This window comes from Rhincodon typus, chromosome 18 (genome assembly GCF_021869965.1).
Source record: "Rhincodon typus isolate 14 chromosome 18, sRhiTyp1.1, whole genome shotgun sequence".
NCBI lineage: Eukaryota > Metazoa > Chordata > Chondrichthyes > Orectolobiformes > Rhincodontidae > Rhincodon > Rhincodon typus.
In genome coordinates this window covers 41,807,187-41,818,268 of record NC_063349.1, presented here as the reverse complement: position 1 = coordinate 41,818,268, position 11,082 = coordinate 41,807,187, and the positions used below count along the sequence as shown (strand labels likewise).

The window sequence follows — 11,082 nt, the reverse complement described above, 5'->3', positions numbered from 1 at the left end:
CTGCTTGGCCTGCTGTGTTCATCCAGCCTTGCACCTTGTTGTCTCGGATTCTCCAGCATCTGCAGTTCCTACTATCTCTGATTCAAGGTTAAAGATATGTTGACACAATATCCAAATATTTCTCTAGCTTAAACTGGGACACAGAAGACCACTTAACAGAATTCAAAGTACATGAACAATATTCAGTACTATAATTTCTAGATTTGGGTGTATCCAATGCAGGAAAGCAAGCCTTAATAGTTTCATAGCAATTAAGAACAAAAGGTCTACCTGGTCTTAATACATCAGGATTAACAGCCAAATAGTTTTTAAAAAATCCTAAAAGACCACACTGGAAGATTGATTCAGGTTCAGATAAAAGTTCGATATTCATTGACTGAAATTGTGTTATTTAGGCAGATGCCTATGGAATCCATATTCTACATTTGAGCAGAGGTAGGGAAAAGGTCTCATTATACAATATTTCAGAAAAGCTAGCAAACAGAATTGTTGAGATGGTGATCACAACTACCACATAGAAGATTTCCAGAAAGTTTTGTCAGACATAGCAAGGGCCTCTAGCATTGAAGAGATTCTGAAGGTTTTGTACAAATATGAAGCAATTCCCACATTTTGATGCTCTTAAGTATGAATGTAATGGATGACACTACCATTAGAACATCCAAACACAAGAGGAAGATGTGGCCTTCTGTGAGCAGCAACAAAATGTCCAGCTTTCAAATAATTTTGCAAGGAATGTGGCAGACAAGGCCACTGATAGAGGTAATGTAGTAGAAGAAAGGCCGATGCAGCTACAAAGAGCCACACACCTGACCCAAGCAGACCATATACCATGAACACCTTCCAGGGGAGGTGATAGCCTAGTGGTATTATCGCTGGATTGTTAATCTGGAGACCCAGATAATGTTCTGGGGACCTGGGTTTGAATCCCATCATGGCAGATGGCGGAATTTGAATTCAATAAATATCTGGAATTAAGAGTCTAACGATGACCGTGAAGCCATTGTTGATTGTTGGAAAAACCCATCTGGTTCACTAATGTCCTTCAGGGAAGGAAACTGCCATCCTTACCTGGCCTGACCTACATGTGACTCCAGACTCTTAACCGCCCTCTGGGCAATTAAGGATGGGCAATAAATGCTGATCAGCCAGCGACACCCTCATCCCATTAATGAATAAAGAATAAAAGAAACTGCAACAAAGGCTATCTGGTATCCTACCTGAAGAATATACATTGAGTGATTGACAACCCAGAATGTGATGATCTGAACAATGAGACATTGAGTATGAACATATGGTTCACACTGTCAATATTATGGAAACTTCAATGCTACTACACTCTCTAAGTGTTTGCAAAATTTCAAAAGATCTGTTCTCAGAAAACTGGTGACTTTTTGTTAGTGGCTAAGATTAAATGTAAAAGTTTCAACACACAATTGTTCACCAATTGCACTTGCAGGATTAGTAATGCTAGAGTGCAAGAGAAGTCAATCCTCCTGGATGTTGCAGATAGTCTACATTCTAGACACTGTTGGATAAGCAATTTCAGGTATATGCACTGACCTTACACTAATCATATTCTATGGAATCAGTCAAGCATCAATGATGCAACAGAAACTGCAGCAAACTATTCAAGAAACACTTGCAGGACAGGCTTTGTAAGGGGAATGGAATACTTCACTTTCTTCTGAATTAGTGGAGCTAAAACTTCAGCTCACTCCTGTGGAGTTCAGGTAGAAAAGGCTGAACTACCAGCTCAAGATAAATCTCAAATTGAGAATACTATCTTTGAGATGGTGGAGTCCTTAGGGGACATGTCTGCTTCAAAGATGATTGAAGAGCTGAAAGAGAAAGCAAGGAATCAGGATGAATTACAAGCTCTGCAGCATCAATCCAATGAAAAGACTGCCAATTTACAAGAAGATTGGAACTACTCATAGTTAAAACAGATCAAACTCTGCAGGAACAGCCACTGAAACATTGGCTTGAACTCAAATAATTCTGGTTAAAATGCCTGACCTGCAAATGAGAAGGGTGGAGACGCATAATGTGCATAAGGAGCTGCAATTACTCACAATATAATCCTTTCAGAAATAAATGCCAGCAATGATGCTTTGGTGTCCCAAGCAGGACAAAGTGGAAACAAAACAACCACTGAAGCAAAAAGTGAAGAGGTCCAGGCTTCAAAAAAAAAAAAAGAAAAATAGGAGAATTTGGCAATTAGTAAAGCAGATTATAAACAGGAAAACATCCGTACCAACAAAAGACTAAAACTTTGATAGAATTAAAATTACTCAGAATGTAAAATCAGAAGCTTCAAAATGTGCTGATGTTCTTTAGGACCTAAACAGTAAATGCTCAGAAGATTTGAATCATTAGATTCAGCTCCCGGTCAGTGACAAATATGGGAAAAAGTTTGTTGCAATACATCAGGATGAGCAAAGTCTGGGATAGAAATTGCAGTCCATGAAATGAAAACATGACAACACACACAGGAATATACAATATATTAACAGACAATAGGCTCACTTGTTATTGTCAATATTCAAACTTTCCTTTGGAAAGGAGGTGACTGTTGTATGTATTCCTTACCTTTAAAATAATTCACCTTTATTACTCCATGTGCTATGTGTATACAATGTTGCGGCCCTGCTGGCAGTCAGTCTGCTTTGTACTTATGAGTTGCACACACTGATATCGGTTGGTTTGCTGTACATACCTTACGATATATTTTACTGCTTTAAATAACTAACCTATGGAATTAATAAATCCCTGATGAGCAATTAATTATTAAACAATTAACACTAACATGACATGGTGTTGGAGGACATTAAAGCTGGTGCAAGCAAAGTGTAACTGGATGCTTGGCTGTGAGTTGGAGTATCAGAAGGAAATGTTTTGATGAGATTAGTGATCTTTCCATGTCCTTTATTCTTCTAAATACATACGATGCACATATGCACATAAAATAGTGTCTTGTTTAAATAACACACGATGGTACTGACAGAAGGCATAATAATGTAAAATAAAAATTATTTGGCTTTCTCAGACCATTTCTTTGATTAATGCATGAACTCTGAAAAATTTAACTCTGCATTTAAATAGAACATCAACAGAAATTTAATTTAACTACCATGTCCATCCATTTTTACCTTAAGGGTAAGGTCCCGGATGATGTAATGCTCATATTCAGTAACGCTGTTTACAAGAACTTCAATGTTCCCATATATTCCCCGTTTCTCTGGCCAATATAAAACGCATTTCTGTGGCAAAATAATAGATATTTTAAATGTACAATAGTTTAGACATGATACTTGCTTAGGACAGGGTGGAACTATTTTAAAGTTATGTCTTTCCATTCATTTTATTTTGACATTGCATTCTGCTGTTGGCACACAGTCTTATTTCAATAAAGCAAACTGTACCACACAAGTGATTTAACGTTCTTAATGATCTGCACTTCATAGTATCAAGTATGTAAGTAGTATGACTTCTTTGTTGGCAATGACCAGAATAAATGTTCAGATTTCTGATTTTCATTGTGACTGTAATGACAAATTTAGAACCACTGTCTGGATTTATATTTTGCTCTACCCAAGTCTTCAGAATTTGAGATGCTGAGTGCATCCCACCTAATCGTCCCCCGGTGTCTGCTGTGGAGCTCATGGCTCTCCTACACTTTTTAAAGGTAAAACATTTGATGGCTGCATCAGGCCATTTAAGTGTTTAAATTGAATGGAAAAGTCATGAGAGAAAAAACAAATTGAGCAGGTGTGAAGGATCAAAGACAAGTCACTACACCTAAAATTGCTCCCTCAGAGCCTGATATTGCATTACCAGGTTCATAGTGCAAATTCCAGTAAAATAGAATTGTAGGTTGGGACCTTTATTCGCTTAGTCTCTGAGAAAACCTCCCTCATCTATTTTAAACAAACTTAAATCAGCACTTTTTAAACTGTTGACATAAAGTGGCGCACTTAGTTTAGCCCCGGCTACATTCTACACTATTCAGAAAATGCATTTAAACTTTTGTCCTGTTGCGATTAACCCACTTCACAATAAGCTGCAAGCTTTGATCAATTTATCAGACAAATAAATGGACATAATTACTGTTGTTTGACAGGAATTTCTTTGTGTTAATGAGATGTTGAATATCATAAATGCTGAAAAAAGTGCAGTTTTGTTTATACAGGACGCACTACTTCCCTTGTCTGTAACATATATGCCTGTTGGTTTGCTTGTTTTTGAAGCAGTGTTAAGACACAGAAACATTTTAATTTAAATGACAGACCCAAATGAGACATGGCCTGGTTTTTCATAACACACAGTGCATTCCTTCACCAGCAAATCCCCCACATTTTATTTCATATGTACACATAAACCACTTAAAATAGACTTAAAAATGAGAAAAATGCATAAGTGTCAGTCGCAAGAGAACAAAAAAAAATGCTCAAAATGATTTCATGACAGAACATAGCAAAACACAGAAAGGAAATGCACAGCAGGTCACTAGAAGTGTAAACAAATTGTGTCCAATACAAGAATATTGATTAGAGCACAGAGACATCAAAATTAAACTGCAGCAACAATTAAGAGAACTACAGAGTTTGGTTTAACATGTAGTGAGAGGATTTGCTGCAGGGATTGTTCCAAATGTAGCAGCATCACAGGGAGGGGTGAAGAAAATTATTCTGACTACACACAGTTTAATATTACAATCACTTTGACAGAATGGTGTGATGAATAAATCACTATATCACATTGTATCAAAAAGAAACCAAGCCACTGCAGCCTGAACGTATCTCTGACTTAATGAATCAACATTTGAACCATACACTGATACAGCCTTCATTTACAAAGTGAAAGTTAAACACAATCCTGAAGTACTTGTATATACCATGATCAAAACAAACGCATTTAAATTAAAGCAGCATTTAAGTGCACAGGAGTAAAACAGAAGTATAGATATGAAAGACAATTATACCTGTCCTTGGAGTAGTGCATTAGATGATCGTTACCCCAATAGTCATGGAAGTCCTCTATTTCCCGTGTCTCTCATCTTTGCAGCGCAGAGTAGTGATTGGTACCTTCTTAAATTTCATTCAATGAACAGCATTTATTCATTGTGAGATATATTTGTTTTATCAGGTCTGGAATCAAAGTGAGCAGTTCATGCTCCTCCCTCTCATTGTGATCTGATTTAATTGTTAATATCGTCAGAAGTACAGAGTAAATCTATTATTGTCTGCTGAAGATCATTAAACAAATCAACCCCTTCTGATTCACAGAGATAAAGGAGCTATTTAGTTATCAAAGCTTTTAGCTATATCAAGGGTGTTTTTCTTGACTCTGCACCAAATACACTATCAACACTCAAAACTGGGTGGACAATGTGGTAAACCTATTCATACAAACATATCCTACTGATTGTCTCATGCAACATTGCTCTGCCTTCACAAGTTATTTATAACTTTTTCAAATTGTTCAAGTTAAAGGGCATTGTTCAATGTGTTTACACCTGGGAATACCTTAAATTACATTAGCCTGGTTCAGGGATAACACTCTAACCTGTAAATCACATTTTTGTGGGTTCAGATACAACTGCTTAGTCTTGAGCACAAAATCAAGGCTTTCTTTTTACTCATTCATGCAATGTGGGAGTTTCTGACTGGGCCAGCATTTATTGCTCATCCCTAGGTGCCCTTGTGGACATGGTGGTGAGCTGCCTATTAAACTGCTGCAATCCACTTGAATAGGTAAACCTGCAATGCCGTTAAGGATGGCATTCCAGGATTTTGACCCAGTGACAATATATATATTTCTAAGTCAGGAAAGTGAGTGGCTTGGAGGGAAACTTATCGGTATTCCCATGTCTCTGCTGCCCTTGTCCTTCTGGATGGAAATGGGCATGGATTTGGAAGGTGCGGTCTCAGCAGCGTCTGTGAATGTCTACAGTGCATCTTGTAGATGGTACACACTGCTGTTGCAAAGTGTTGATGGTGGAGGGAGCAAATGTTTGTGATATGGTGGCAATCAAGCTGGATATTTTGTCCTCGATGGTATCATTTTGAGAAATGCTATTGAGGCTGAACTCATTCAGGCAAGTTGGGAGTTTTCCATCACACTCCAGATTTATGCCGTGTAGATAATGCACAGGCTTTGGGGAGTCACTCGCTACAGGTTTTCTAACCTCTGAGCTGTCTTATAGCACTATATTTATATGATTAATCCAGTTCGGTTTCTGGTCAATTGTACCTCATAAAGGTAAAGTTGCCATAGTTGCAGAAGGCCATAGGGCTGCTCTCTCATTAGAGGAAAATGACTGATGGTAAGTTTAATCTGAGTTTTACCATGCGTCAGGCAAGGGAAAAGGTGGGACCTTCATGGGGATCGGTTAGCTCGGTTAGCTGGACATCTGGTTTGTGGTGCAGGATGATGTCAACAGCATGTGTTCAATTCTTGCACAGGCTGAGGTTACCCATGGTAACCACTGAGATGTTGATAGTGGGGTTCACTGACAGCAACGCCATTGAATATCAAGGGATGATGGTTAGATTCTGGCTTGTTGGAAAAATGTTCAGTGCCTAGTATTTCTGTGGTGCAAATGTTACTTGCCACTTGTCAGTCCAAGTCTGGATATTGTCCAACTCTTTCAATATTTGGACATGGGGTGCTTCAGTATCTGAGGAGTTGCGAATGGTAAGGAACATTGTACATTCATCAGCTAACATCCTCACTTCTGATCTTATATGGGAGGGAAAGTCATTGATAAAGCAGCTGATGATGGTTGAGGCTAAGACACTACCCTTAGGATCTCCTGACTATGAGAGGACTGACCTCCAACAACCACAGCTTCTTTTGTATCAGGTTGACCCCAAGCAGCAAAGCATTTTTGTCTTGATTCCCATTGACTCTGGTTTTGCAATGGCTCCTTGATGCCATATTGAGTCAAGTGCAATCTTGATGTCAAGGGCAATCACTCTCACCACACCTCTGGAAATTGGTTGTTTCATCCATGTTTGAATTAAAGCTGTAATGAGATCAAGAGCTGAGTGGTCCTAGTGGAACCCAAACAGTGCATCAATGAGTACGTTATTACTAGACAAATGTTTTTTGAAGCACTGTTACCTTCCATCACTTTATTGATGTTCAAGAGCAGACTGATTGAATGGTAATTGGCTGGGTTGGATTTGCCTTGCCATTGGTGTACAGGACATACGTGAGCTAACAAGGTGTAGAGCTGGATGAACACAGCAGGCCAAGCAGCATCAGAGGAGCAGGAAAGCTGACGTTTTGGGTCGGGATTCTTCTTCAGAAATGGGGGAGGGGAAGGGGATTCTGAAATAAATAGAGAGAGAGGGGGAGGCAGATGGAAGACGGATAAAGGAGCAGATAAGTGGAGAGGAGACAGACGGGTCAAGGAGGCAGGGATGAGCATGGCTGGTTTTGGGATGTGGTCGGGGGCGGGGAGATTTTGAAGCTTGTGAAGTCCACATTGATACCATTGGGCTGCAGGGTTCCCAAGCGAAATATGAGGTGCTGTTCCTGCAACCTTCAGGTGGCATCGTTGTGGCACTGGAGGAGGCCCAGGATGGGCTCAAATATGTGAGCTATCTTCCACATTGTTGGGTGGGTGCTAGTGTTGAGGCTGTACTGGAACAGTTTGGCTAGGGTGCAGAATCTCTGGAGCACAAGTCTTCAATAAATTGCCAAATGTTATTAGAGCCCATAGTCTTTGCAGCATCCAGCACCTCCAGCTGCCTCTCGATATAATGTAGAATGAATTGAGTTGGCTGAATTCCAGCTTTGGTGCTGCTGGGAACTAGCACTTCTTCAAAGAAAATGGTATTTTCCCCAGACTGCCAACAGTCATTTTTATGTAGTGCCCAATTAACCGGCACATTCTGAGGCTGCACCAGACCGCTCATAATCTTGATTTCTTTGGATTTCAACCTGACCCTCTGTCAATATATCTATGCTATAAATAAGATCACCTAGTTCCAACTCTGTAACATCAATCAGCTCTGTTCCTACCTCAGCTCATCTTCTGCTGAAACCATATTCCATGCATTTATTATCTCTGGACTTGACCATGATGCCATTCAAAAATTTGTTGCTCATGTCTTTACTCACACTATGTTCACCTTTCACCCCTAAATTCACTGATCTACCTTGGCTTTTTATCAAGTTTTGCCTTAATTTTAAAATTTTCAGCAACATAGAAAATAAGAACCGAGAAAGACAAGTCCCTTGAGGGTGCTCCACCATTCAATAAGTTCACCTACCCCGATAATCTGTGATTCCTTATCTAACAAGAATCTATCTACCACTGCCTTGACACCATTGAATTGCCCTTTCACCATTGCCTTCTGAATTAGATTGCTCCAAAGCTCCTCAACTCTTTCAGAAAAAAAAATATTCCTCATCTCTGTCCTGAAAGGGTGACCCATACTTTCAAAATAGGATCTCCTAATTCTGGAATGACACACAGCAACCTTGTCAATAACTTTCAGGATCTTGTATACTTCAATCAAGTCATACTCTCACTCTTCTAAATTCCAACGGAAAAAAAGCCCAGCTTGTACAACCTACTCATTCCAGTTAGAGATCTAGTAAACCATCTCTGAACCACCTTCAATGCATTTACATCCGTCCTTAAATGAGGAGACCAAAACTGCACACACTATTTGGGATGTGGTCTCACCAATGGCTGTATGATTGAAACATGTCATCTTTATTTTTATTTTAAACTCCCCTCTTAATATAAGGTAGTATCGCATGAGCCTACTTGATTATGTGCTGCACTTGAATCCTAATTTTCTCTGATTCATGCATCAGAAACCTCTGCTTTTTGGAATTCTGCTGTCATTCTTCATTTAAGTAGTACTTTTTTTTTTGTTCTTCTTGCCAAAGTGAATAAATTCACATTTTCTCACATTATCCATCTGCCAGAACTTTTGCCTACTCACTCAACTTACCTACATCCATCTGCAATTTCCTTATCATTTCTTCCCCAACAGACAATATTTTACAAAGCAATATTCCTATCTATCTTGGTGTCTCCTGCTAATTTAGCTATCATGACTTTGCTTCTCTCATCGAGTTGCTGATGTAAATTTTAGAAAGTTAAGGGCTGAGCACAGATCCCTGCAAGACTCCACTTGTCACAACCTCTCAATCACACACCCACCCATTTCTGCATACTCTGTTTTCTGCCAGCCATCCAATCTTATATCCAAGCTAATATGTTACCCCCTGTACCATGAGCTCTGATTTTCCACAAAAGAAACCTTTGACATGGCATCTTTTCAAATGCTGTCTGGAAATCCAAGTTCATCTACTGGCAACTCTTTATCAACAATGTGTGTCACTCCTTCAAACAACTCCAAAAAATTGGTAAAACATGATTTCCCTTTGACAAAATCATGCTGGCTCTTCCTGATTATATTTTCCCAAACACACAGCTATAATATCTTTAATGATCAACTCTAATACATTCCACATAAAAGACATCAAAGATGTCTGGCCTATAGTTTCCTATGTTCTGCTTCCCTCCCTCCCGGAATAGAACAGTTAGACTTGATAATTCCCAGTCTGATGGAACCTTTCCTATACCTGGGGAATTTTGATAAATTAACAATAACTATCTCATTAAAAACCCTTTTTAAGACTCTCGGAAGAAGCCCATCTGGACCTGGAGACTTATCAGCTCACAGCTCCATCAATTTGTTTCATAATATTTCCCTGATTTTGCCAAGTTCCTCTCTCCATTCCATCCATTGATTGATACCTATTATGAGAATGTTTCTTATATCCACTATAGTGAAAACAGGAGCAAAAGGTTTACTCATTTCATCTGCTATTTCCTTTTTATTTACAGTAACGCTTGTTCTCAATCTCTAGAGGACCAATATCCACTTTATTTGCTCTTTTCCTTTCTAAATATTTGGAGAAACTCTTGCTCTCTGTGTTCACATTCCTGGTTAGCTTTCTCATGTACTCTAATTTCTTCCTTCTGATTAATGTTTTCATCATTCTCTGCTGATCTTTAAACTTTGATCAATCATCTGACCTGCCACTCACCTTTGCACAGTTATAGACTTTTTCCTAAAGTTTGGTGCTTTTCCTAACTTCTGTATTCAAGCAAAAATGGTGAATCCTTCCTTCAGAATTTTTCTTTATATATTAGGAATGTATATACATTGACTATTTTGAAATATTTGTTATGTTCTCACATGATATTATTATCGGTCAAGTCAGATTCCAGACTGAAATCTGGCCCAACTGATCATATTTATATATTCAGCCATCTTGTGATTTTAAAATTCTTACCCTTATTTTCAAATCCCTCCAAAACTCTGTAAATATTATCCATTCCTTCAACCCTAAGACATCCGCACACCTTCAATTCTGTCTGCATGATCATCTCTAATTTTAATCACTCCACCCCAAGGTCTGCATCTTCAGCTGCCAAAACCCTAACCTCTGGAATACTCTCTCTAAACCTACATCTCTATTCCTCTCTTTCCTCCTTCTCTCATCTTTATTCACTTTGCTTGTTACTTCGCCCCACTCCCAAACAATTTTAATTAGTCAGGTATGATATTCCTTTTACAAAACCATATTGACTCTGCCTGATTGAATTAAGATGGCCCAACTTACATCTTTAAGAAGGAATTTTAGCATTTTCCCAATGGCAGATATTAGGATAACTGACACGTAGTTTCTTCCTTTCTGGCCTTCTTCTATAGTGAACAACTTGTGATTTTCCAATCTGCTGGGACATTTTCCAAAATCTAGTGAATTTTGGTAGATGACAACTGTAGCTGGACGGGCCACTCAAAATGGCAGAATCAGATAATACACCAAGCATGCTGGGAAATCAAGCCAAGCATAGGCCAACGTATCTGTGCAAAGATACTGAAATAAACAAGCTGCAGACCCAGAAAGGCAGGCTGCAGCTTCAGACAGCACAATACACAACGGTCTAGGCCCGAAACATCAGCCTTCCTGTTCCTCTGATGATGCTTAGCCCGCTGTGTTCATCCAGCTCTACACCTTGTGAAGGGTCTAGGCCTGAAA

At 39.0% G+C, this 11,082-nt stretch overlaps 1 protein-coding gene across 1 annotated transcript in view; it reads right to left on the bottom strand.

The window, feature by feature from the left end:
- Positions 1–11,082, bottom strand: part of LOC109916389 (receptor-type tyrosine-protein phosphatase R-like) — a 192,679-nt gene that overhangs the window by 35,494 nt on the left and 146,103 nt on the right. Inside the window, exon 11 of the mRNA XM_048607929.1 lies at positions 3,153–3,263. Coding sequence (XP_048463886.1) covers positions 3,153–3,263 — 111 coding nt within the window. The remainder of the gene's footprint in view (positions 1–3,152; positions 3,264–11,082) is intronic.